The sequence below is a fragment of the Aulonocara sp. 'chitande type north' Nkhata Bay genome, linkage group LG8 (assembly GCF_057382095.1).
Source record: "Aulonocara sp. 'chitande type north' Nkhata Bay isolate Kocher_YH1m ecotype deep benthic linkage group LG8, A_spYH_male_GT1.1, whole genome shotgun sequence".
Taxonomy (NCBI): Eukaryota; Metazoa; Chordata; class Actinopteri; order Cichliformes; family Cichlidae; genus Aulonocara; species Aulonocara sp. 'chitande type north' Nkhata Bay.
In genome coordinates this window covers 12,256,091-12,283,537 of record NC_141351.1, presented here as the reverse complement: position 1 = coordinate 12,283,537, position 27,447 = coordinate 12,256,091, and the positions used below count along the sequence as shown (strand labels likewise).

Genomic DNA, 27,447 nt, shown 5'->3' with positions numbered 1-27,447 from the left:
TTGCACATGTGTGTGCGTGTGTGTCAAAGATGTAGCCTTTTTGTCAAATCTGGTCACTTCCAATTACAACAAGGATATCGGTATCCAGTAAGGGTCAATCCCAGGAAGAGCAAAGATACTGCGAAGGGCCCTCAAGCTCTGAGCCTAAAGAATAGACTGTCCACAGTGTGAAAGGGGAATTTATTTAAATATTAAATTAAATATTTCTTTAAATATTTAATATTTATTAAAATTACATGCATACATGTACATTTCATACACACACACACACACACACACACACACACACACACGTGTGTGTGTGTGTATATATTAGGGGTGCAACGATATTCGTATCGATATTGAACCGTTCGATACAGTGCTTTCGGTTCGGTACGCATATGTATCGAACAATACAACATTTGTAATTTATTTTATCAATTTTCCTTCTGACGATGCTGTCTGTGTTGAGCGCTCAGTGAATCTGTGTTCGACTACTCCGCCTAGGCTGCACTGTCGAGCGCAGATCCACTGAGCGCTCAACACAGACAGCATAGTCAGAAGGAAGAGCGCAGGGCAAGCTAGCGAGACAGAAGTTAAGCTCTCCTTGCAACAGGCAAATTGAACCTCATTCAGATCTGGCGTTTGGAATTATTTTGGTTTTCATGTGACGTATGACCCTGAAGGTAAGCGAGTCATGGACTAAAGTAAAACAGTATGTTGGATGTGCCATGCAATGCTCAATTACATTGGTGTGAACTAGTGTGTTAGCGCAGTTAGCTTGTTAACGTGTTGGCCGTCTAGCCCCATGCACGGAGCGATCGGCGGTAGCTCGTTAACGGAGATTTGCCGTGTTGTGGCGTTAAGGTCATTTCAACGAGATTAACCTGAAAGCACTAGTGGGAACACAACGAATATGACTGCACATTTACGCCGACATCATCCTAGTGCAAAGACAAGTGGAAGCAGACAAAAAAAAGCAAGCATGCTACTAACTTTAGCCGAGTCATTTAGACAGCTGTTAGCACATGATTCTCCTTATGCTGCTGAGAATATAGCCCAGAAGAAGCGGGTAGTATAGCTTTTATTTTGGAAAGAGACATTTCTCTGTAATAAACTCTCTTTTCCAAAGATGAGTGATTCCTCAATCAGATACAGGGCTTGCAATATCGCTAGCCCGACGTCCCGGAGCTAGCGATTTTTTCAGTCGGGCTACCAAAATCTATCTCTTCCCTGCCCGTCGGGCTATTGTAGGAAAAATATATGTCAATGCTTTTGCATTCTTTCGGAAATGTAGCTGGGTAATTATGTCATTGGCATCGGTGAGCCACTGTCAATATGTGACATATTGAAGTCGCGTTTGAATTTGCGCTTGTTTTTTGCTTTCACTTTGCAATCGTGCGAACTGTGTATAGAGAGCGACAGCACTGATCTGTGAGTGATGATAATTTGTGCACCAATTCCTCTGACATCGTCTTATTAATCGTTAGCTTACTATGCAAACATGACAAGTGAAATCTCCCGCAGCAAGCTTAAACATGTGAGAGGTTGATCGCGCAGAGAATCGCTGAGCTTATGTGAGTGCGTGTGTAAAAGCATTTCAGTTCTGCTGAGCCAAAAAAGACAGGTCAGGGTGAAGAAGTGACAGCCTTACCACAAAACGGAGAAGTTATGACAAATCAGACTATAAGGCAAAAAGAAAGTGCAGCTTTATGGTTTCATGGACAAAAGAATTTCTGTGGCTGCAATATGACGAGCTAAATAACCAGGGCTGCACATAAGTGGTCCGCAGGTGCGCATTCGCTGTCAAAATAAAAAACACGCACAAGGGTTAGGGTTAAATTTAAAAACTGTACTTTTGAGTTAAAATATATATTTATAATTTTAATAAGTGACAAATTAAAAATGCATGAACGTTTTTTTTGTATCGAAAAAATATCGAACCGTGACACCAAAGTATCGAACCGAACCGTGAATTTTGTGTATCGTTGCACCCCTAATATATATGTATATATATGTATATGTATATTTATATATATATATATATATATATATATATGTATATATATATATATATATATATATATGTATGTATATATATATATATGTATGTATATATATATGTATGTATATATATATATATATGTATGTATATATATATATATGTATGTATATATATATATATATATATATATATATATATATATATATATATATATATATATATATATATATGTAAGAACAAGATCCGGGCCATCATCACGCCCGTGATCAGGTATCCTGCTGGGGTAATAGGCTGGCCAAAGGAGGAGATAGAAGCCACTGACATAAAGACAAGAAAGCTCCTTACCATGCATGGAGGGTTTCACCCCAAGTCCAGCACCCTGAGGCTGTACGCTAAGCGGAAGGAAGGGGGCCGGGGACTGGTGAGTGTCAGCACCACAGTCCAGGATGAGACAACGAACATCCAAGAATACATTGGGAAGATGGCCCCAACTGACCGAGTGCTCAGTGAATACCTCAGGCAGCAGAAACCCAAGAAAGAGGAGGGAGACGAGGAACCATCATGGAAGGACAGGCCCCTGCACGGTATGTACCACCGGCAGATAGAGGAGGTGGCTGATATCCAGAAATCCTACCAGTGGCTGGACAAAGCTGGACTGAAAGACAGCACAGAGGCACTAATCATGGCAGCACAAGAACAAGCTCTGAGCACAAGATCCATAGAGGCTAGGGTCTATCACACCAGGCAAGACCCCAGGTGCAGGCTGTGTAAAGATGCCCCAGAGACAATCCAGCACATAACAGCAGGGTGCAAGATGCTAGCAGGCAAGGCATACATGGAACGCCATAACCAAGTGGCCGGCATAGTGTACAGGAACATCTGTGCCAAGTATAAGCTGGAAGTCCCGAGGTCAAAATGGGAGATGCCCCCAAGGGTGGTGGAGAATGACCGAGCTAAGATCCTGTGGGACTTCCAGATACAGACGGACAAAATGGTGGTGGCTAACCAACCGGACATAGTGGTGGTAGACAAACAGAAGAAGACGGCCGTAGTGATCGATGTAGCGGTTCCGAATGACAGCAATATCAGGAAGAAGGAACACGAGAAGCTGGAGAAATACCAAGGGTTCAGAGAAGAGCTCGAGAGGATGTGGAGGGTGAAGGTAACGGTGGTCCCCGTGGTAATCGGAGCACTAGGTGCGGTGACTCCCAAACTAGCCGAGTGGCTCCAGCAGATCCCGGGAATAACATCGGAGATCTCTGTCCAGAAGAGCGCAGTCCTGGGAACAGCTAAGATACTGCGCAGGACCCTCAAGCTCCCAGGCCAAAGATAAACTGCCCGCAGGGGCGTGCTGGGTGTTATTATATATATATATATATATATATATATATATATATATATATATATATATTATTAACGATAATATAAAGTTATGCACAAAAGGAATTACTAATGTAAAAAAAAAAGTGGTTTTCTTTATAAATGTTTATATATAAATATATTTTATGCCCCCTTGAGACAAAGCACGTACAAACACCAAAAAACATTTCTAGCATTAACTGAACTTCCAAAACAGAGCTCCCTACATCACTTAAATTACACAATTGAAAGCATATGTGTATTGTTTGTGTATTTATACACAAGCACTCATATATATCCAAATAATTTTTTTTAAAAAGTTCATTTACCTGTTACTACCACACACCAAATCCGGTCGTTGGTACTTCCTGGCTTGTGTGCCACTAGGTAACAAAAGCTCAACACTGCGCCCAGCATCCTGGAGCACCATAAATATACTTTATTTATTCACTCCACATAAAATTTTATAAATAAATCATATAATTCAAAAAACATTTATTCACATTTCAACTTTTAGCTATTTAAATTTTCAGCATTTTCCTTTTAAACAATTTTAAAGTGAAACAACACAAAACACTGCAAACCACAACACAATTAAATATAAATTACAATATGAAAACAAAAAGAACATGCATATTCTCTGTCATATGGGCCTGCATAAATAAAATTCTGACTCCTTTATCAACTGAAAATAGTTGTGGATGATCACTATACCTTTCTAATGTGACGTTGTTGTCCCGGCTCTCTTTCTCTTTCTCTCCCTCCCACTCTGTTTCTGTGCTACTGCGAGTGTAACTACCGCCCCTACCCCCTCTTTCAGGTCCCCTCTTTAGGTCAAAGGGGCAGATCCAGCCAAAGCCCTTCATTCTTCAATGGAGGGAAGGCTAATCAACGGCGTAGCAAACAACCCGGAGCTGTACGACCCCAGCTGCTTTCTGTACCGAGACAGGAATATAAAGGACCGAGCTTGGAGGAAGATATGTGAAGAGATCGGGCAACCTGGAAAGTTCATTCATTTCTCTTTTTAAATTTTTGACTGACCGTAATAAATAAATCTGTAATAAACTCTCTTTTCCAAAGATGAGTGATTTCTTGATCAGATAGATTTATTTTTTTTATTATTTTGTTGTTTCAGCAACATTAAATTTAAAAACTGTACTTTTGAGTTAAAATATATATTTATAATTTTAATGAATGAAAAATTTAAAAAGGCATGAACATTTTTTTGTATCGAAAAAATATCGAACCGTGACACCAAAGTATTGAACCGAACCGAACCGTGAATTTTATCGTTGCACCCCTAGTGGTTATGTGGTGGTTATATCTTTTACTAGAGCAATGTTATTCTCTCAGTGTAATGGAACATTTTGTATTCCTTTACTTTGTACAGTTTTACAAAAAAGAAAGAGAGAGAGACTTTATTTTCATCATTAAATCCTGCCAAACACAACAAGTAGCCTGTTTCTTGGAGGATGAGGTGCTGTGAATAAAGAATGTTAAGCTAGCTGTATAGCTGAAATTATGTTGCCTGCAACAAACTTTAGTGAGAACAGCATATAGAGTAATTAACCATTTAGCTTTGACACCACACCCGTGCAGTCAATTGGCTTCCTAACAACATTCAATCAGCATAAAAAGACTCAAAGGAACAGGGCACTTGAAAACATGAGAGGAACTACTATTACTCACTAGCGGTTATTGATAGGGCCACATGGGCGGTTGCCCAGGGCGACATCGTGGTGGGGGTGGCATCACAGGCATCTCCAAAAAAAAAGTTGCTGGTACTCATACTGCCCCGACATCAGCGAGCGTTTTGGAGATGGCATAGGCACCGGTCGGTTTTCTGCCGCCCATTTGCTGGGAGTAAGGGCGCCCTCCATTTGCGAGGTGCGCCTGCTGCTTGCGGCACAGGGAGGAGAGGGTGGGGTGGCAGGGGATTCGCTGGCTGGAACAACATCTAATAACCAACTCGCAAAATAAAACAAAATAAAAACAAACAAACAAACACCAAAGCAGCAGACATTATGATACAGATTTTTATGATACACGTGTTTTTTTCGAAATTCGATAAAGAGAGCACGAGAGCCCTCGGTACGCCTGCTTGCTGCTGTGCTGAAGTCAAAGTAAACTTTATTGTGACCTCTGCTATATACAGGCGAGGCCCAAGTTACATCAGTGCAAGTAAACAAACAATAAATATAAGAAGAGTAAGAAAATAAATATATACTTTAGGACTAGGAGTAAAGGGATCAATAACAATTTAAAATTTATAATTTACAGCAGAGATGTGCAGTAACGCAGTAACTTGTAATGTGTTAGTGTAATCCGATTACTTTTTTCAAGTAATGAGTAAAGTAAGGGATTACTATTGCAAAAACGGTAATCAGATTACCGTTACTTTCCCGCAGGAACGCTGCGTTACTGCGTTACTAAAACCGTGATTTTAGTAGAATGTCTCATGACAGTGACGTTCGCAAGTGCGACGTTCGTGACAACAGCTGTGTGCAGATCAACAATGGATAATATATCGAGTGCGGGAGAGAGTATGAGCGTGCAGCGTTTAAAGCGTGGAAGTACTGACCTTACTTTGAGTTTGATTCCATAAAAAGTGACAAAAACATTAGTGTCCGTTGTGCGTGGGAAGAAAACTTCTTTTTACAGTGAAAAAAACCCCCCTAAACTTCCAAGCAAGCACCGAGTGCGCTACGACGTAATGGGAAACTTACAGAGAAACTCGCGGATTCTTCAACTGACCGCTGCTGCACACCTGCACCAGGGTAAACCTCTGCCTACCCTACTCCTGCTTTACAGGTGATAATAGAGCAACAGGACCGCTAGTCTTTGTCTCTATTTATTTTCTGCTGTGTTTTACTTGCATCTATTTGAAAGAGTGAGTGTAAACAAAAAAAATTCTTTTATGTGCTGGAATGTGCAGAAAATAGGTTTAAATATTAAACAAATTTCTTCCAGTCAGAGAATGTTGCATATAATAAAATTTTTGCTTGATGCATGAAGTTAAAAGATTAAAACTAATAAAACAAGTTTTAAAAAGAGACTTTTTCATTTGTTTACATTTTGTATGATGGATTATGTAGAAAAAGTAGAATTGGGCTGAAAGATCTATCGCTTTATCACCTATTCAGGTTGTAAATCGTGTTTTTAAAAAGTAACTAAGTAATTAATTACTTTTGAAAATAAGTAATCAGTAAAGTAACGGGATTACTTTTGGGGGGAAGTAATCAGTAATTAGTTACTGTAGTCATGATTTGAATCCTGGGTTGTGTGATTATATGGTCCACTATTGTAGCTCTGATATCATCAGCAATTCTATTTCTTACTCTTCCTACCTTTCGTCACCCCCCTCCTCATCTTCCTCTCCCCCTCCTCCTCTTCCTCTTGCTCCTCCTTGTCCTTGTCGTCCTCTTCATCCTACTTCTTCACCTCCACGTCCTCTTCCTCGGCCTCCTCTACTTCTCACTCTTTCTGCTCCCTCCATTGTACTCCGCACACACAGCTTACCTGTATTATAGTGCTTAGGCGGTAATATTTTTTTATTGCTTTTATCGTTAACTCGGTTTCCCTGGGTCTTTTCCCGCATGTTATGAATAAATCTTCTTTTATTTTGGTACATGTACAGATTTAATTTTGTTGTATTTATACGCGACACCTTAAAATATTGGGGGTTCACTGGTATAAATATAAAGGTGGTTTGTTTTTTTTTCAGTGATTTGGCTGAAAAGACACATCTGAATCCTTTTATAGGATGGATGCTTTAGGAAGAGTTTAATCATTTTAAGTCATATTTATTTAATTTACATACAGATAAAGCATAAGGGCACACACAATATTCCCACACAATTCATCATCAATCTGTGACAATTCTATTTGTAATTTGTGTTTGTTTTAACCACTGGAGGGCACCAGAGTTTTACTGACAAACATTTTTGAAGCATCCGTGCTACTCATGAAGTAAAGAAGTGTCATGCTTTGTGCATCCACGGGATGTCAGCTTTCCTTTCCAGGCATGTTGTCTGTAGATGATAATAATAACAAGAAGAAGCACTTGTTTCTTATATCCTGTAAACACTGGGGTGGTTAGGATTATCCATGTTAATTCTCTCAACCAGCTCCAAGCAGACCAAAGCAAAGTACACACCACTAACCTTACCTGACTGATAAAAATTCTCCATAATTTTTGCTGCACATACAGTGGCTTACAAAAGTATTCGGCCCCCTTGAACTTTTCCACCTTTTGTCACATAACAGCCACAAACATGAACCAATTTAATTGGAATTCCACGTGAAAGACCAATACAAAGTGGTGTACACGTGGGAAGTGGAACGAAAATCATACATGATTCCAAACATTGTTTTTACAAATAAATAACTGAAAAGTGGGGTGTGTGTAATTATTCAGCCCCCTGAGTCAATACTTTGTAGAACCACCTTTTGCTGCAATTACAGCTGCCAGTATTTTAGGCTATGTCTCTACCAGCTTTGCACATCTAGAGACTGAAATCCTTGCCCATTCTTCTTTGTAAAACAGCTCCAGCTCAGTCAGATTAGATGGACAGCATCTGTGAACAGCAGTTTTCAGATCTTGCCACAGATTCTCGATTGGATTTAGATCTGAGCTTTGACTGGGCCATTCTAACACATGGATGTGTTTTGTTTTAAACCATTCCATTGTTGCCCTGGCTTTATGTTTAGGGTCTTTGTGAACCTCCCCCCCAGTCTCGAGTCTTTTGCAGACTCCAAGAGGTTTTCTTCCAAGATTGCCCTGTATTTGGTTCCATCCATCTTCCCATCAACTCTGACCAGCTTCCCTGTCCCTGCTGAAGAGAAGCACCCCCAGAGCATGATGCTGCCACCACCATATTTCAAGGTTCAAGGTTCTTTATTTGTCACATGCATAGTTATACAAGTATAACACACAGTGAAATGTAGCCTGACACGCTCCTCGACATGTGCAAACATTGGGGGGGAGGGGGGGGGGGGGGGTGTAGAGGAAGAACATATATATATATATATATATATATATATATATATATATATATATATATATATATATATATACACATATATATATTTGACAGTGGGGATGGTGTGTTCAGAGTGATGTGCAGTGTTATTTTTCCGCCACAGCGTTTTGCATTTTGGCCAAAAAGTTCCATTCTGGTGTCATCTGACCAGAGCACCTTCTTCCACATGTTTGCTGTGTCCCCCACATGGCTTGTGGCAAACTGCAAACGGGACTTCTTATGGTTTTCTGTTAACAATGGCTTTCTTCTTGCCACTCTTCCATAAAGGCCAACTTTGTGTGCACGACTAATAGTTGTCCTATGGACAGATTCCCCCACCTGAGCTGTAGATCTCTGCAGCTCGTTCAGAGTCACCATGGGCCTCTTGGCTGCATTTCTGATCAGCGCTCTCCTTGTTCGGCCTGTGAGTTTAGGTGGTGCCACAGTTGTGCCATACTCCTTCCATTTCTGAATGATCGCTTGAACAGTGCTCCGTGGGATGTTCAAGGCTTGGGAAATCTTTTTGTAGCCTAAGCCTGCTTTAAATTTCTCAATAACTTTATCCCTGACCTGTCTGGTGTGTTCTTTGGACTTCATGGTGTTGTTGCTCCCAATATTCTCTTAGACAACCTCTGAGGTCATCACAGAGCAGCTGTATTTGTACTGACATTAGATTACACAGGTGCACTCTATTTAATCATTAGCACTCATCAGGCAATGTCTATGGGCAACTGACTGCACTCAGACCAAAGGGGGCTGAATAATTACGCACAGCCCACTTTATAGTTACGTATTTGTAGAAAATGTTTGGAATCATGTATGATTTTCATTCCACTTCTCACGTGAACACCACTTTGTGTTGGTCTTTCACGTGGAATTCCAACAAAACTGATTCATTTTTGCGGCTGTAATGTGACAAAATGTGGGAAAGTTCAAGGGGCCAAATACTTTTGCAAGCCAGTGGCTACTAAGGAATCTCTGCTTCCTGTGGAAATTGAGCCTGTTCCCTGTCTTGGTATTCGAGTTCAGTCTGTTGTTGGTGTGGAAGCTCAGATACTTATATTTCTCTACCACATCAACATCTTCATCCAGCATGTACATGGGTCATGTCACCACTCTCTTCCTTCTGAAGATGATGTTTTTCACACTCAGAGGCTTTGGATGCCTCCCAGACCACTCCACAAAATCATCCACTAGTGATGTGGACTCCTCCTCCTGCCCATCACTAATACATCCAACCACTGTAGAATCAGAATTAGAGTATTTCTGCAGCTGTACTAAAAGTTAACAACAAACACTGTAATATAATTTATAACAGCAACGTACAACAACAGAAAAACAGTAACTTTATGCACAGCAGATGTACCAATTGGAAAACCACATGATTTCCTCATTTGTCTTGAAATAATTCAGAACCTGATATTTCGAGCGCTGGTAAATTCAGTTGATTGGACATGATTTGGAAAGGTCCTGCATATGTACATATGGCATTGACAATGCAGATCAGAGCACAAACCAAGCAATTAGGTCCAAAGAAATGTCTGCAGACATTGTATTGAGGCACAGATTTGGGGAAGGGTACAGAAAAAACAAATTGCAGCATTGAAGGTCCCAATGAGCAGAGTTGCCTCCATCATGTGTAAATGGAAGTAGTTTGGAACCCCCAGGACTTTTCCTAGAGCTGGCTGCCCGGGCAATCTGAACATTCGGGGTAGAAGGGCATTAGTCAAGGATATGCCCAAGAACCACTGGGTTCTTGCTCCTATTTGTGTAACATTATAAACATTTGTGTTTATTTGTGTAACATTATATTTGTGTAACATTATAAAACCAAACAAGGTAAAGCAAGTCCTGAGAAGTCTGCTGAATGTGAAGAACAAAATCTGGTCAATCAGCACCCATGCCCTGCCGGTGTTCAGATACCCTGCTGGGATAATCAGCTGGTCAAAGAAGGCGATAGAAGCCACTGATATCAAGACAAGGAAGCTCCTTACCATGCACGGAGGGTTTCACCCTAAGAGTGTACATCAAGCAGAAGTGAAGCAGGTTGAGGACTAGAGTGTCAGAACTATGATCTATGAGTACATCATGAAGATCCCCACAACTGATGATGTGCTTAGTGAATACCTCCGTCAGCAGACCCGAGAAAAAACAGGAGCAAGAAGAGGAACCGTTATAGAAAGGTGTGTGTGTGTGTGTGTGTGTGTGTGTGTGTGTGTGTGTGTGTGTGTGTGTGTGTGTGTGGACAGAGAAAGAGTTAATTATAATTCCAAAATACTAAATTATGTCAATTTCTGTTATTTTTTCTTTTTAGGGGTAGGCTTCAATCTTAAATGTGGGATTGACATAATTTTAACAATTTCAGAGAGAAGCTTTTCTCACAGACCTCTCACTCATGCAGTATTGTTCACTAGGCTTAGTTTCATTTATTCTGGAAGAACATTGATCATTATATATTTCTCCTGCAAGGAGACATCCATTTGTGCTATAAAGCAATTGAGCAGAGTTGCTTTGACAAGGTCATACACTGTAGTAATAAAGTGCAATAAAGAAGTTGGCAGAAACTGTCAGAAAATGTGATGATGTTTCAGTGATGTGGCACCATTTGACACTAAGGCAGCATCTTTGACTTATTGTTGTTTGTGTGTGCTGGAAGGGAGGGGATTTAGGGACATGAAAGACCTGTGTGAAAAATTGTTAGCTTGTTTTGATTGTGCAAAAATTGCTGACAATATTTAATAGTGTATATTGTGCAAAAAATACAACTGTCAAAATGCAACAGCATTAACTATGATTAATACTGATGCTGTGTGATGTTGTATCTTGCATGATTAAATCTCATGCAAATTACAATTTTTTTATATACACTTAGACACTTTACTAATTAGATCTTGGTAGTACTAAGCTAAACCCCCCTTTTCCGTCATTCTTTGTGGCATACACTACTGGTCAAAAGTTTTAGAACACCCCAATTTTTCCAGCTATTCTTTCCAATTTAAGTTGTTCAAGTCCAGTGAATAGCTGGAAATGGTACAAAGGTAAGTGGTGAACTGCCAGAGGTAAGGTAAGGTTTCCCAAAACTGAAGAAACGTGTACAAATCAGAATTTGTTATGTGAAGGCTGTATGCAGGCAGGAAAAGGACCTAAAATGCAGACAGTCTGAGACAAAAGGTGAACTTAAATACAGCTTTAAGGCTGAACTCCAAAAGTAACAAAACTGAGACTCTAAGGTAAACTTATGCAGACAGAGAAACACAGGGCTTAAATACACAGAGGGAGCAATCAGGGAATGGGTAACAGGAGGGAAACACAGCTGGGGCAAATCAGGCCTAACGAGACAAAGGAAGCAAAACCAGACGCATTTACATGAGACATGGACTTTCAAAGTAAAACAGGAAACCTAACACAGAGACGCGAACTTGACAAAGGGATACAGCTGACAGGGGAGACAGAGCAACTAGAGAACACAGAGACATAAACCATAAGATAGAACTCTAACAAAGAAACCAAAGACTAGAAAGGATAAATAATATAATAAACTCAAAACCCTGGGTCAACGACCCAGGCATCCTAACAGAATTATACAAAAAGGCCCTTTTCAGGGAACAGAAACCTATGAGTGCCACACATTTATGGGAACATCTCCAACAGATATGGGAAGAACTTTCTGAAGAATATTTGATTTCTATTGTTGAAAGAATGTCACAGGTGTGTTCAGCTATTATATGTGCCAAAGGTGGCTACTTTTACGAGTCAAAAGTTTAGAATATGCTTTGGTCTATAAATTGATTACATGATTTCTTTTTTAACTCCAACTGCTTATTTGTATTATGCTTTCATTTCAGCATAATATTAGGGTGGTCCTAAACCTTTGACCAGTAGTGTAGATTCAACAGGGTGCTGGAAAAATTGTAGATGTGTACACTGAGGTCATAAAGGTAGGATGGATCCATGTTTTCATGTTATTTATGCCAAATTCTGACCCTACCATCTAAATGTCACAGCAGAAGACAAGCTTGATCAGACAATATTTATTTCCCTGCTCTAAACTGACTGGAGTGGCACCTGGTGTGTTGTTCTGCTCCAAAAGCCAATTTGCTTTAAGGTACAGTTGAAGTTACTGTTACCTTCCTATCAGCTCAAAGCAGTCTGGTCATTCTCCTCTGACATCAGTAAGACATTCTGACCCAGAGAACTGCTGCTCACTGGATATTTTCTCTTTTTTAGATCTTTGAAAAAAAATCCCAGTAGATCAGCAGTTTCTGACATACTAATTTCAACCTGCCTGGCAGCATCAACCATGCCTCAATCATAGTCATTACATTTCCAACAAAATTTAAAATGTATAAATTCCTAATGTTTTATATAGAACTAAAAAATAACTACTTCCAGCTACTTAAAAGGAACCAATAATCGATGCTTTAACTTAGTTAACCTTTTTTTTTTTATAATCTTACACAAATATGACAAGTTGCTTTTTCTTGCTGACATAGACAACATTCCAACAATTAAAAGTTAATCTTAGATCAAGTTTATGTAAAATAGCTGGCCATAAAAAGCTGTATAACTCCATCTCAGATCACTCCTTCCTTGATTGGTCTGAGCCATACATCTACTATCTGAAGTCATTCTCTTTTGGGTTTGGGAGAGTAAGGGCACAGATTTAACATGAGCATACATACTTTGTCAAACTAACGCCAGACCTGAGGAAGACAAGATCACTCCAAAAGAAAATAGAGCTTTGAATTATGGACCTTAAAGGTCTTCATCTTCTAATTCTTTTGCTGCTGTTCCAGGGATTTAAACTTGTTCAAGGTAGGTGTGCACTCTTCATTTCAAGAAAGCATACTTTTAGGTAAGTAATACACTAGTAGTACAATAAAAAGGGGAAAACTGTGTCATACCAGTGATTTTTTTCACCAAAATGTGTAATTTCTGTAAGTGATTTGAGTTCTAAAATCTGAAAAAAGTTAATACTTTTAACCACTACCTAAAATAAATGCTATAATTTAATGTAAAAATCTCAGTTAACTGAACTTAAACAAAAAGTAAATTTTTAAAAATCTGAAAACATGTTGTGTACTTACAAAACTAAAATAATATTTTTTAAAAAACAAGAAACTACTGTATGTTTTTGGTTTTAATTTTTAGCAGTTTGGTTTAATCCAGTCTAATAACTTCAGTTCCTATTTATTTATAAATCACCAAATCACAACAACAGTTCCCTCAAGGTGCTTTATATCATGAGCTTAAGACCACATATTAATACAAAGAGAAAAAAAAAAAAGAAAAGATGTGGCAAAATCATATCACCCTCTCATGAGCAAGAGGTTTGGTGTTGGTGGAAAAGAAAAACTCTCTTTTAACAGGAAGAAACCTCTGGGAGAACCAGGCTCAGGGAAGGATGGCCATCTACTGCAACCTGTTGGTGTGAGGGGAGAAAGAGAGCCACAGATTAATAATAACTAATAGTTAAATGCAGAGAGGTGTGTAAACACACAGTGAGTGAGAAAGGTGACTGAAGAAGAAACACACAATGCATCATGGGAAGCCCCGAGCAGCCTACACCTATTGCAGCACAACTAAGGGAGAATCACCTTATCCAGCTTTAACTATATGCTTTATCAAACAGGAAAGTTTTAACCATAATCTTGAAAGTAGAGAGGGTGTCTGTCTGTCAAATCCAAACAGGAAGCTGGTTCCACAGAAGAGGGGCCTGAAAACTGAAGGCTCCGCTTCCCATTCTGCTTTTAAATACTCTGGGAACAACAAGTAAGCCTTCAGTCTAAGAGCGAAGTGATCCAGGGTGATCTAATAAATTTTAACATTTTTAAACAACAACAGAGCAAACTCATTCTTAACTAAAACCAAACTGCAATCAAAACTAAATGATTAACCACAAATTTCATTTAGAAAAATGAAGCAGAATTAAAATAGCTAGCTTTTCTACTAAGTACACGAATTCAGTTAACGTTGTGCTAAATTAAAGTTTGATAATGAGTTTAAAATGATGGTCTCATAATCTCCTGGGTCATAAGTTGGACTGCTGAGGTGTTAATTAGTCATGTTTAAAACGCCGACTCACATGTTTAAAGTTCAGAAGCTGCACACGGAGGAAGTAGCTCTCATAAACATAGTAACTCATTTGTGAAGAAAACTATAAAACATGTTCATCTTACTTAAGAAACGTGGACTTCAAGCAATTAAATATCAGCTAGCTGCCTGATTTCCACCTATTTTTTATATGTATATTTTGTAAACGATTTCTAACCAAATCTGTGCATGTGAAGCACACATGCTGGCCATTAAAAAAAGAAAGAAAGATATTTTATCTCTCTACAGGAAGTTGTGGAAGTGATCAGTTTCAGTGCAACAATGGACAATGCATCGACATAGGCTGGAGGTGTGACGGAACGAAAGACTGCACAGATGATTCAGATGAGCTGAACTGTCGTAAGCATCGCAAACAATCACAGAAAAAAATCCCTTTAAGAAGTCAGACATATGTTGGTACATGTGCTCTTGCTAATGTAACAAAAATAAAACAAAGAGAAGAAATGTGAAGCCAAGCATAAACTGTATGACTTACATTTCTTTTGTATCCTAAACAACTGTTTTGCTCCTTTTGTTGCAGCACCTCCGTCGTGCACCTCACAGGAATTTAAATGTGTGACAAGCGGTGAATGCATCCCATCAGGATTTGTCTGCGATGGGGAGGAGGACTGCATCGACGGCTCAGATGAGCAAAGAACCTGTGGTATGCAGAATGAATGCTTGAACGTGGCGTCAAAGAACAGAGAAATGAACAAACACTTTTGTTTGTCCTGAAAACTGTCATAATCACAAGACAAAAAAAATGTGTACTTATAATGAAGTAATGAAGACTTAAACTAGGTGGCCTCTAAAGGTATTGTTCATAATTTCAAAAGGAACAGAAACTATACAAAATTAAAAAAAAGTTGATTCTTTAAATGATCTGTAAAAGAAGCTATCTAAACTAAGCATTTCAAGTATCTAATGTTAAAACTTAGATCTTCCAATATTCATGAATTTAAAGTTAACACTGTGGTTTATTCATTACACAAACCCGTTATAACAGACAATCTACATTATGAACCATTTCTTTTGTAAAGTCTGTGTTTGGCTTTCAGTGTGGCAAAGACTTATTGAACCAAGAAGTAATTCTATAATCACATTACGCTCCTTGTTAGAAGTCTAATTCTCCCACAAAGTGGATTTTTGAAACAAGCCTAGCTTCATATTTTTGGTTCAGGTGGACGGACCTGCAGCCCAAACCAGTTCACCTGTCGGGAGGGCCAGTGTATCCCCAGCAAGTACAGATGTGACCACGTAAAGGACTGCGTGGACAACTCTGATGAGAATAACTGCAGTAAGAGTTTTAGATCTAGATGTAACCGGCCATGGTTACTTTACTAGATGATAGTATTCTAATTGTAATGGAGGAACTACTTGTTGTTTGCAGACTATCCACAATGCACTGAGAAAACCTGTGCCAACGGGGCCTGTTACAACAACTCACAGCACTGCAATGGACGAGAAGACTGCAGAGACGGCTCTGATGAATTCAACTGTAGTGAGTAGATAACGCTTCTACTCTTCTTGTTTTCAACTCCACCAAAGTAGGAAAAAAATTTTTATTTATCTCAAAATTTCAAGTTATGTCTGAGCAAGTCAGACTTTCAACATACTGAACTCAAGATTTCCACCTACTATGTCAATCCAAACTTTGCGATATGTAACTTGAACTTTTGAGATTGACAACTTAAAATTCTGAGTTAGTGAGTCAGAATTTTAAGATACCAATCTGAAATTTGAACTCACCAACAGGAGAAAAACATTTTTCAGTTGTGGAAACTAGCTTCCATTGTCTTGTCTGCACCTTTAAAATTCAACACTTTTCTTACCTATCTTACCTTTACATGCCTTAAAGTGCCGAGCACAGCTAAGTCAACATGTTGAGTTACATGTCTCAAAAGTTCGACTCAAAACTTCAGGTTAATTGTGAGCAAGTCAAACTTTTGTCACACTAAACTCAGAATTTCAAGATACTTGAGATACCAACCTGATGTTGGGCCTCATGGACGGCAAAAAAATTCTTCAGTAGCAGAAATAGGCTTCTGTAGTCTCTTCTGCGTCTAATTTAACAAAAATTCTAATAAATTTATGTATATTTATACTTTTTCTATTAATTATATTTTTAAAATATGCTATTACCTAAATTTTATTAGTGTTCTCCTGTTGTATAAACATAGCAAAAAGCCATTTCCAGACACCATATTTGTTTGGCCTCTAATGGTAGGTCCTGCATGGGGTGTTAAGATGATGCATGAAATGATGTTGTGCAGTAACATTGCAGAATGTTTTCATCCCAGTTGCTTAAAGAACATATTCACAAAACGGTTGCCGTGTTTTAAAGCAACTAAAAGTTTTTAAAGTTCATTTTTATTATTTTCATATTATATATTTTGATAGTTATGCTTAACTCCTAATTAGCCAGTTTTATTCTGCATAATGGCTATGAAGTATTTTAATTTTATTTGGTTTACAGGTAATGATAGCCCAGCTATGCATTATTATAGTTTAGCAGTCTATGGTGCCAGAGAGCAGTAAAGTCTCAACCTTTGTACCTCTGGATCTTTATCAGTCTGGACTCCTCGTGATTTTGATGAACCTAAATTGAGATGTGTTCACTTGTTACTTTAGTTTTTGTGAGTCATAACTCATTTTAATAATTAACATATTGCTGGACCTCCTGTAAATCCAGTCTCTGTTTTATTTTCAGCAACTCAGCATTGCCCCATCCACCAGTTCCAATGTGCAAATGGCTTCTGTATCCCGATGTCATTTGTGTGTGACCACTGGGATGACTGTGGGGATGACAGTGATGAGCAAAACTGTGGTACGGGTGAATGAGACCGAACACACATGCTAGCTAATTATGAGCCTCTTTTACATTTTAAATTGTGTTCAATAAGCACAGGCTGCCATTTAACTTACTGGTTGTCTAGATTACCAGAGCTGCAGTGGCAACCAGTTCACTTGCGCCAGTGGCCGTTGCATTCCTCAGCAGTGGGTGTGTGACAAGTTCAACGACTGTGGGGACTACAGTGATGAGAGAGGATGTGGTGAGAAAACTTGACTGATTTACTAATATGTGACATTGTTTATGACTTTCAATAAAATAATTTTTAAAAAGTTCATGAAAATGTCAAGATTAGTTTAACTATTAGACGTATTAGAAGGTTCATTGAGTTTTGAAATCACTCTTCAAGAGTTAAAGCTCAAATTATACCATCATAACAAATCAAGAAAGATTTTTTCCTCACAACAACATGAAAGAATGTTTGCATATTTTTAACATAATTATACGTCTTTCAATGTTTTTCAGATAGTAACTCCCGAGACTGTTACCCCGGTGAGTGGGGATGCCCAGGCTCGACCATGTGCATACCAGTGGGAAACGTGTGTGATGACAAGCCTGACTGTCCTGGAGGCACAGATGAGACCAACACCACTGCACAGCAAACCTGCGGTAAGCCTGACGTGTACAAGTCCCGCACTAAGAATTCTACCGTTTATGATACTATCATGTCACACCTGCCTTTAATCTAAAAAACAACAACAACAACAAATGAGATGAATCTGAAGGAATTGAAGTGATCGAGATCTTGTCGAGTGTAGAATGTCTCACGTTTTCAGAACCGCAATTTGATAAATTTGGGTGTAAGGGCTTTGGCTATAGTGTCGAGTAATCACAAATGTTTACCAGATGTCAGCTGCTCAGATACTATAATCATAACTTTTGCATTCCTTATCACTGCCTTAACACACACTTGGTTTAATATTAACTTTTTGCAGGTCATTTTCAGGCCTATAAAGCTTATTACGATACCAATAACGTCCTGGCATCCAAGCTTCTTAGAATAGGATTAATTTTACACTTTTACCGTTGTTTACATTTGTCCATGATGTTCATTTCTGTGATGTTGACTCACAGGCCTGGAAAGGTGCTCAGCCTTGAGCTGTGAGTTCTACTGCCACCCATCTCCTCAGGGTGGTGCATGCTACTGCCCTGATGGCTTCATTGTAGCCAATGACAGTCGGTCGTGTGTAGGTGAGTTCTTTTATATGTATTTTTTCCCTAAAAACATCGTCTCTATGTGTGGCAGTGTTAAAATTGAATCAGACATCGACAGCACACACAGTTTTAGCAACTTGTGTTTTGCGTCCTGGAAAAAGCACAGAGCTTTGAGGAAGCATAAACTGTGTAATTTCAGTGTGTTCTAGCTGCAAATCATTTGTGTAGACTCTTACTATAATGTCCCTCACATTATACATCCAAAACATGGCTGTTTGTTCTGTTGCCCAGACTACAATGACTGTCAGATCTGGGGCATCTGTGACCAGCTGTGTGAGGATCGTCCTGGCACACACCACTGCAGCTGTGCTGATGGATACGTCTTGGAGCAAGGTCATGTTTGCAGAGCAAATGTGTCAGGTACAGAGAGTGCACACATGTCATGGTACCTGTGTTTAATTTTGCTGTTTAAAAGATGAGACTGAAATCATTAAATTAAAAAGACATTATTGTTTACAGTCCAGCTGAGTGACAACGATCTTCAAATATCATTCTTTTCCTCATATTTTGTTTGCAATTACATCAATGGTTACATTTTCTCGTGTCTGTTATTTGTGTTTTTCAGCTGGGCTGCCACAGCTAATTTTCACCAATGGGGGTGATGTGATGATAGCTGATCTGCACGGGCGCATTGTCAGGATTCTGGTGCCATCCCAGGGAAAAGGTTTAGCAGTGGCAGTCGCCTACAGCTGGCACAATGACAAAGTCTTCTGGAGTGATACTTATACCAAAAAAGTCAGTTTGAATTTAATGTCTGATGAAGTTCTTGATTATGTTTTATTGTTATTTTTTATACAACAAACATTAATCCAAAACTTTGAAATTCTTTTGCCAGGTTTATTCCGCCAACTATTACGGAGGCGACATTAAGGCAATTCTGAATAATTCGGTTCACAGCGTCCAGAATATTGCAGTTGATTGGATCAACCTCAAACTTTATGTACTGGAGGCCAGGGTGGAGCGCATTGATGTGTGTGACTTTGATGGAGGAAATCGAGTGACGCTGGTGGCTGAAAACCTGCGGACTCCTCATGGCCTCGCCCTGGACCCAACAGTAGGGTGAGTTTAAATAAATGACGTGGTTTTATAATCACAAAAAGATTGAAATATGAGTTTAGGTTTGGGCATTAGTTTTTGAATTACTGGCAATTTTTTCATCTACAAATTCAGTGTCAGGAAAAAAGTTTGATAAACATCATAATTTTGTGAGTTGAAGATAATTTGAGTGTAAAAGATTGGATGTCCAAGAGTCTTTGAGTTCACCTGAGTTTTGCTCATATAACTCATATAACATCCTTTTACATTTTTTTTTTTTTTGGTTTGTAGCTACATGTTCTTCACAGACATGGGTGGTAACAATGTGCAGTCTACGCTCGAACGTGCCTTCATGGATGGCAGCAATCGTTTCGAGCTGGTAAAGAGCAGGCTCGGCACGCCAACAGGAATTACCCTTGATATCATCACCCAGAGGGTCTACTGGTCTGACAGCCACTTTGACACAGTGGAGACTGTCACGTACAGCGGTTTGGACAGGTAAAGGTTACATTAGAAATAAATTGTTGACCTCCTTCAGTTGTATCCTCCTTGATGTTCTTTCTAAGGCGTACTTGTTTCACATAGAAAATTAGTCCTCAATGGTGGAACACAGTCGCCACATCCTTTTGGAATTGCTTTATTTGAAAACCACGTATTCTTCACTGACTGGAGCAAGATGGGTGTGATCAGATCAAATCGCTTCAATGGCAGCAACCCAACCCTCCTCTATCGTGCCGCGAACCGGCCAGGCCATGTTGTCGTCTCCCACCCTCTCATGCAGCCTCTGGGTAAGGAGATTCAGTCACATTCAGTCTGAGGAAAACAACTTTAAAATGTCTGCTTTCCCTTGAATATAATGTAACAAGATGCCTCTTAATTTATGGTAAAAAATAAAGTATTAAAAATGTATTTCTCCAGATATCGTGAACTGCATACTTGACTAAAAAAATCTACCAACTGTGTTGTGAACAAATTTTTATCTTATCACAAAAAGAAAATTCTTTGTTATCTATAAGAGCTACATACTACACTGAGTGATGTCATAAAATGATGACATCTGTCTTGTAATGCAGTGAAGAACCCTTGTGGGAGAAACAATGGTGGCTGTGAGCAAATTTGTGTCTTAAGTCACCGCACTGACAATGATGGTTTGGGCTTCCGCTGTAAGTGTCGCCATGGCTATGACCTCCATTCGGACCTTCGGTCCTGCTTCAGTAAGTTTATCTAATTTGTAAAACGACCTTACCCTTCTCTTATACACGTGTTTATATACGTGTTTCTGTTCTGGGTTAAAAAAAATAGTTAATGAAATGTATAATAATGTGCTGACAATTTAAAAAATTACAATCCTTTCTGGTAAGCTAGATCTGGGAATTTTAAGTTTTTTTTTAATATATCATTTAAACAGCAAGTTTATATGATAATAAGCCCTGGCACTAATTTTTTGTGCAGAGGTGAAGGACTACTTACTGGTGGCCTCCTCACTGGCGGTGCGGGGAATCCCACTGAATCTGTCCACGCAGGAGGACATCACTCTGCCCCTCACAGGCCTCGGGGCGTCTTTTTCTGGCTCTGCAATGGAGTTTGACGGCAATGAGGGGACTGTTTTCTACAACGACAGGTCCAAAGGCCTCATCTATAAGTCGAACCTCAATGGCAGTGGTGAGTTTTTGACTTGGGTAAAAAAAAAAGAAAGTGGCACTTAGGGTGCTGAGTTTTATAACCTAACCTTGATATAGTTACAGTGTTTAATCAAAGCGATCTCACCTATTATATTTATCCAATCTCAGTTCAGCAGATTTTGACAGGCTACAGAGTGGGGATAGTTGATGCCATGGCATATGACTGGACCTCAAAAGTTTTGTTTTGGACCACAAGCACCTACAGCTCAGTGGTAGCCTTCAGAGTCACAGACAAGTCCAGACGAGACATTGTGACGGGATTAGGGAACCCAAAGGGAATTGCAGTGCATCCTAGTGCTGGGTGAGTTATCAGATTTATCACAAATAACTCCTGAAAGATACTTTGCCTGAGCAGGTTTTAGTTTGTAGAGACAGGAAGGAAATTAAACACAATAAATGGTAATGAATATTTTTTTATTCAGATTTTTCTGATCATAGAAAAATGCTGTCTATTCAAACCACTTTTACTATACTCACTACTCTACACTACTACTTCCTAAACCACAGCCATCACATGGGCCTCCACCCTTTATATTCAGGATAACAATTATCATTATTCACTGTAGTCTACTGCATTACTTCACCAAACATTTCTCCACAGCTACTTGTTCTGGTCTGACTGGTATCGTCCAGCAGTAATAATGAGAGGCTTCACTGATGGCAGCAATGCTGTCCCTCTTGTCAACACAACACTGGGATGGCCATTTGGGCTTGCTGTTGACTATATGTAAGTAGAGTGGTCAACTATGTCAGTTATGAGAATACCTGCTTGGCTCCATTTAAGGAATAATAAACAGTATATTGTATGACTCAGCTACACTTCTTCTTTGTGGATTTCTCTTTGACAGGAATAACAGGCTGTACTGGGTCGATACCCTTCTTGATCAGATTGGCCACATTGATGTTGAAGGAAGTGACAGACAGACATTTACCAACATCGGCCAGATCACTCAGCCCTACTCTTTGACAGTTTATACAGGTTAATTCAACTGTACACTCATTCAGAATACTGCACAAAACACAAACACACCATACTCCCCATAAGCAAGCTCTTAAGGAAACCAAGGTTAGCCTTATTATTGTTATTTGATTACCTTCTGGCTTCTACAGTATGCATCTATTCGATATTCCCCAATTCCAAAAATGGAATTGGTAAATGGACTGGAACTTACATAGCACTTTTCTACTCAATTTAGTATTCAAAGTACTTTCTACTGCAAATCTCACTTACCAAAACAAATACACAATCAAGCAGTGCTTTTATCTATGCCCAAGAGCACATGCATTTACACTCCAATGGATGCATCGGGACAAATCAGGTTTCAGTTTCTTGCTCAAGAATACTTTGACACATAGCTGGAGGATACAGGAACTGATTGATCCACCGACCTTGTGATTGGTAGCTGACCCACTCTACCAGCTTGTAACAACCACTAAATCACATTTATAACATTTAATGTATTTTAGTTACATATGCAACTGCTTGTAACGCAGCAATATCTATCTTGTAGACTACCTGTATGTGTCTGATACAAGGACCAGTGCTATATTCGAGATGAGGAAGAGGGACGGTGGTGGGAACATTATGGTCAGACAAGGAATCACCGGCATCATGAATATCAAGGCCTATACAGCTGACCTCCACAGCAGTAAGTTTATCCAAAGAAAGACACTGGATTCTGGAAAGTGCTTAGAGGTGCAGTTTAGTGCTGTAGGACCAGGACTTTGGAGTTTTGAGTGGCGGTAGGAAGTAAATGATCTCCTGGGTCAAGACAACACATGAGCAGTGATAAAGCAATCGAGGACCCTACTGACTTCTTCTCTGTGATCTTTCTGACAGCCTTCAATAGCCGATGTAACATGCTGCCAAATGGACACTGCAGCCACTTCTGTTTTCCAACTCCCAACTTTGGTCGAGTGTGTGGCTGTCCATATGGTATGAAACTTCAGTCAAATCAGAGGGACTGCATCAAGGACGATTCCGTTCCTCCACCTGACAACATCTGCGGGGACTACTCTTTCGAGTGTGACGAAGGACGTTGCCGACCTAACTCTGACCGCTGTGATGGGATTGTTGACTGCATAGATCAGACTGATGAGGCCAACTGCACAGATTCAGGTGAATGAAAAAGAAAAACGCACATGCTTAGGAGTTAGTGTAAGAAGATATTTTTAAGTAATCCAACTGATCGCCTCATTTATCTTTATCAGGAGCGACCTGCTCTCCGTATGCCTTCACCTGCAACAACAAGCATTGCATCTATGCCAGTTGGCGCTGTGATGGCATGGACGACTGCGGAGACGGCTCAGATGAGATTAACTGTCCCACTCGTGTCCCTACCAGCTGTTCATCCGGCTACTTCACCTGCAACAACAACAGATGCATCTCTGCAAAATGGGTGTGCGACGGTGAAAATGACTGTGGGGATGGCTCTGATGAGCACAACTGCAGTAAGCACAGATCCCACAAGTCTTCTTGAATTGCTGCACATACAGCTATTATGTTATTACATATTAACATACATGTTTAAAAATAAATAAATAAATGAGCTCTGTTTGTGATTATCAGATTCAACCATCACCACATGCCCTCCAAACTACTTCTTGTGTCCCGATCATCGCTGCATCAGTAGCTTCTATGTTTGTGATGGAGACCAAGACTGCTTGGATGGCTCTGATGAGAAAGATTGTGGTACGTATCTGGAAAATCATCCATGTTTTAGTAATTTTTTTAGCTCTTTGGAGCAACATCGTATATTTAATGCAACTAGTTTGATGGCAGCAAAAAGCTGCAAGCCACTGATTGTAGTTGGCATATTGAACATATGTTTGTTGTTGTGCCATAAAAGTTTACTCGTCTTTTCTTTGTTTTCTGTTTCCTTTGTGTTTTAAGAGTTTTCCTGTTCCTCCTTTGAGTTTGCCTGTGCCAGTGGGGACCAGTGTGTCTATTCAAGTTATCGGTGTGATGGAGTGTTTGACTGCAGGGATCATTCTGATGAACAAGGCTGCCGTATGTTACCTGCACAGAATAATGTTTTGTATAATTATAGATTGGGAATTCCACTCTCTGCTCAAATTTATCAGAGAAAGTCAATGAAGTTTTAGTTATTTATTTATTTATTTTCTTTGACAACTCCAGCCACCCGAGGTCCAGGCCTCTGCCACGATGATGAGTTTCAGTGCCAGAGCGACGGTTTCTGCGTACCAGATGAGTGGGAGTGTGATGGTCACTCAGATTGCGAGGATGGGTCTGATGAACACAACTCCTGCCCACCTGTCACCTGTAGATCCAACTACTTCCAATGCGCCAACAAGATATGCATTCCAATGAGTTGGTTGTGTGATGGCGAAAATGACTGCCGGGACATGAGTGATGAACTGAACTGCCCCACCCCTCCGTTTACTTGCCCCTCCGGACAGTGGCTGTGTCCGATCAGTGAGGTGTGCATCGACCAGGACAAGGTGTGTGACGGCCAAAGGGACTGTCCCAATGGAGCAGATGAGTCACCTATCTGCAGTGAGTTAAATGCATTGTGTATAACATTTAAATCTCTAAATGGACATAAAAAGAAAAGAAATTAAGGATAGCTAAAATGCTTTATATTACTTAAAAACTGGTATAAGTAAGACAAAATGACAAATGTACTAGAATTTAAGACACAAATGCATTATATTACTAATACATTATATTACTAACTCCTGTAGATGAAGATGACTGTTCACTCAGCAACGGGGGCTGCAGCGACAGTTGTATTCAAGGCCCATTTGGGGCTGAATGCACCTGTCCACCAGGATATCAGCTCCTCAATGACTCAAAGACCTGCGATGACATCAACGAGTGTGTGGTTCCTGGTTTCTGCAGCCAGCAGTGCTACAATGAAAGAGGAAGCTTCAGGTGCCACTGTTCTGATGGTTACCTCCTAGAGCCAGATGGACGGACCTGCAAAGCTACGAGTAAGCAACAAGCAACACAATACAGGAACTGTGTAACTTATATAGATACTTATAAAGATACTACAGTTCTTTCAGTGACCAACAAGCTCTTTTTCCGTCTTTAGACCCAAGTGCAGCTGTGCTTTTGCTTGCCAAACGTAGCCAGATCATTGCCAACCGAGTCAACATAAGACCACCCCTGATGAGTCCAGTGATCACCGGTTTAAGTATTGTGACTGTAGACTTTGACAGTGTCACTTCCAAAATCTACTGGGCTGATACCAAAGAGAAAAAGATATGGAGTGCCTACCAGAACGGCACTGGCAAACAAGCGGTAAGGCTAACAACAGAGTTTCTTGCTTTATAATCTCAACATTTAAATGAACGGTTTAATTTTGTGAGTGCTCAATATGTCCCTGTTGTTTTAGGTGTTCTCATCTGGTCTGATGGTAACAGAGAGTATTGCTGTCGACTGGGTTGGTCGGAATCTGTATTGGACAGACTCTGTCATGGAGAACATTGAGGTTTCCACTCTGGATGGTCGTTATCGCAAGGTCCTCATGAGTAGAAATATTACCAACCCCCGTGGATTGGTTTTGGACCCCCGTAACCAGTAAGTACACTCAAGTTACATGGATGTTATGCTAGTATTACATTATTTAATTTAATAGTTAAGCAAAATGCCCTTTATAAATACATTTTCACCCTTTTTTACCATACTCAAGAAGTACATCATTGACCTCTCTGTCTTTCTCATTCATGCCAGTACCAACCTGATGTTCTGGTCAGACTGGGGCCAGAACCCCAGGATTGAGCAGGCCAGCATGGATGGAACCATGAGAAAAGTCATCGTCAGCACTAAGATCTACTGGCCCAATGGCTTGGCCCTGGACTACACCACACAAAGAGTCTACTTTGCAGATGCCTATCTCAGATATATTGACTACTGTGACTATAATGGAAACAACCGATATCAGGTTATGGCAAGCGATGTGGTAAGTTTAGTTTTTCCTGTTTTTCATTATAAGGAGGAAATATTTACTACTTGTTTAAAGTTTATACCCTTTTAATCATTTTTCAACACTGTTTAGAGAACTGAGACAATTTGGTGTCACTCCTCACCACATGCATTAAAGCCAGGGGTGTTATCATGTCTGTTATTGGAGGTTACTGGCATAAACCATTCAAATACAATGAGTGTTACGTTTAAAATATAATCATTGTTCACAAAAAGTTTTTATCCTTTGTGTGTCTAACACCAGGTTCTCCAGCACCCATATGGTATGACCATCTTTGAAGACACCATATACTGGTCAGAACATTATACCAGCAAGGTGATGAGTACCAACAAGTTCCATGGTGGCAACATCACTACTCACATGAACAATGTCTACCAGCCCATGGGCATTGTGATGGCTCATCCCATCAAACAACCCACAGGTAGTTTTCAAATAAAAAACAAATCTTACTTGGATACTTGTAGCTTTAAGAAGTGTATTAAAATGTGTTGATGTCTATAATAACTGAGTACATGAGTTTCACACACACACTACAGTGATGCTCTACTGTAATAGTTAAACAAAGTTTAACTCTTCACAGAGAATGTTCTTTTTTCCTTTCTATTGTGAACCCACTATAAAAGTAGAAATTTATATTGTAAATAGTGAATAAACAACAACTTTCTGTCATGTAAATGTTTATGTATTACTTGGTTACTTTGGGGTAGTATGAATGGATATGGAGGAGGTCCTTATCAGTTCTGGTCCCCTGGGGCACAATTTTGATACCCTAAAGAAAATAGGTGGATCAAATCATGCCAGCAAAATGCTCCCAGAGGCACCAGATCCCTTCACTGTGAGCGTGGAAGGCTCAGCTTGTTCCTTTCATTTGTCATCTGTTTGTTCACTAAATTCTTCTTTTAATGATACCAGTGTGATAGTTTAATGAATCCGATTTCAAGGCTGAAAGTGACTCTGCGCTTTTGTGTTTAGCCATCAACCCATGCAGCGAACACCTGTGCACTCAGCTGTGCCTGCTGTCAACACTGAGACCCAGGTACTACACCTGCCACTGCCAATCAGGTTGGAAGCTGGATGCTGACAAGCGCACCTGTGTTAAAGGTAATTTTGGTTTTACACCTTTCTCTGACTCACTGTTCGCAGAATTTAACAGTGCTGAATACAAATCAGTGTCAGTAATGAGTTTTCTGCTCGTGGTTAATATTCCTTCTGTAAATGTTTTGCTAAAAAAAAATCTCTCCTACAACTGTGCATC

At 39.7% G+C, this 27,447-nt stretch overlaps 1 protein-coding gene across 1 annotated transcript in view; it reads left to right on the top strand.

Annotated features, from left to right (window-relative positions):
- Positions 1 to 13,045: 13,045 nt before the first annotated feature.
- lrp2b (low density lipoprotein receptor-related protein 2b) overlaps positions 13,046 to 27,447 on the top strand; it is a 43,962-nt gene continuing 29,560 nt past the window's right edge. Inside the window, exons 1-31 of the mRNA XM_086303633.1 lie at positions 13,046 to 13,179; positions 14,707 to 14,817; positions 14,999 to 15,121; positions 15,638 to 15,754; positions 15,848 to 15,958; positions 17,168 to 17,284; positions 17,394 to 17,510; positions 17,774 to 17,917; positions 18,383 to 18,499; positions 18,755 to 18,883; positions 19,089 to 19,258; positions 19,359 to 19,582; positions 19,850 to 20,056; positions 20,144 to 20,346; positions 20,632 to 20,772; positions 21,011 to 21,220; positions 21,349 to 21,541; positions 21,842 to 21,967; positions 22,089 to 22,219; positions 22,752 to 22,889; positions 23,081 to 23,359; positions 23,452 to 23,691; positions 23,810 to 23,932; positions 24,134 to 24,250; positions 24,380 to 24,757; positions 24,946 to 25,194; positions 25,299 to 25,507; positions 25,602 to 25,786; positions 25,940 to 26,168; positions 26,436 to 26,613; positions 27,165 to 27,293. Of these exons, the coding sequence (XP_086159759.1) occupies positions 13,113 to 13,179; positions 14,707 to 14,817; positions 14,999 to 15,121; positions 15,638 to 15,754; positions 15,848 to 15,958; positions 17,168 to 17,284; positions 17,394 to 17,510; positions 17,774 to 17,917; positions 18,383 to 18,499; positions 18,755 to 18,883; positions 19,089 to 19,258; positions 19,359 to 19,582; positions 19,850 to 20,056; positions 20,144 to 20,346; positions 20,632 to 20,772; positions 21,011 to 21,220; positions 21,349 to 21,541; positions 21,842 to 21,967; positions 22,089 to 22,219; positions 22,752 to 22,889; positions 23,081 to 23,359; positions 23,452 to 23,691; positions 23,810 to 23,932; positions 24,134 to 24,250; positions 24,380 to 24,757; positions 24,946 to 25,194; positions 25,299 to 25,507; positions 25,602 to 25,786; positions 25,940 to 26,168; positions 26,436 to 26,613; positions 27,165 to 27,293 (5,212 nt within the window). The 5' untranslated portion in view covers positions 13,046 to 13,112. The remainder of the gene's footprint in view (positions 13,180 to 14,706; positions 14,818 to 14,998; positions 15,122 to 15,637; positions 15,755 to 15,847; positions 15,959 to 17,167; positions 17,285 to 17,393; positions 17,511 to 17,773; positions 17,918 to 18,382; positions 18,500 to 18,754; positions 18,884 to 19,088; positions 19,259 to 19,358; positions 19,583 to 19,849; positions 20,057 to 20,143; positions 20,347 to 20,631; positions 20,773 to 21,010; positions 21,221 to 21,348; positions 21,542 to 21,841; positions 21,968 to 22,088; positions 22,220 to 22,751; positions 22,890 to 23,080; positions 23,360 to 23,451; positions 23,692 to 23,809; positions 23,933 to 24,133; positions 24,251 to 24,379; positions 24,758 to 24,945; positions 25,195 to 25,298; positions 25,508 to 25,601; positions 25,787 to 25,939; positions 26,169 to 26,435; positions 26,614 to 27,164; positions 27,294 to 27,447) is intronic.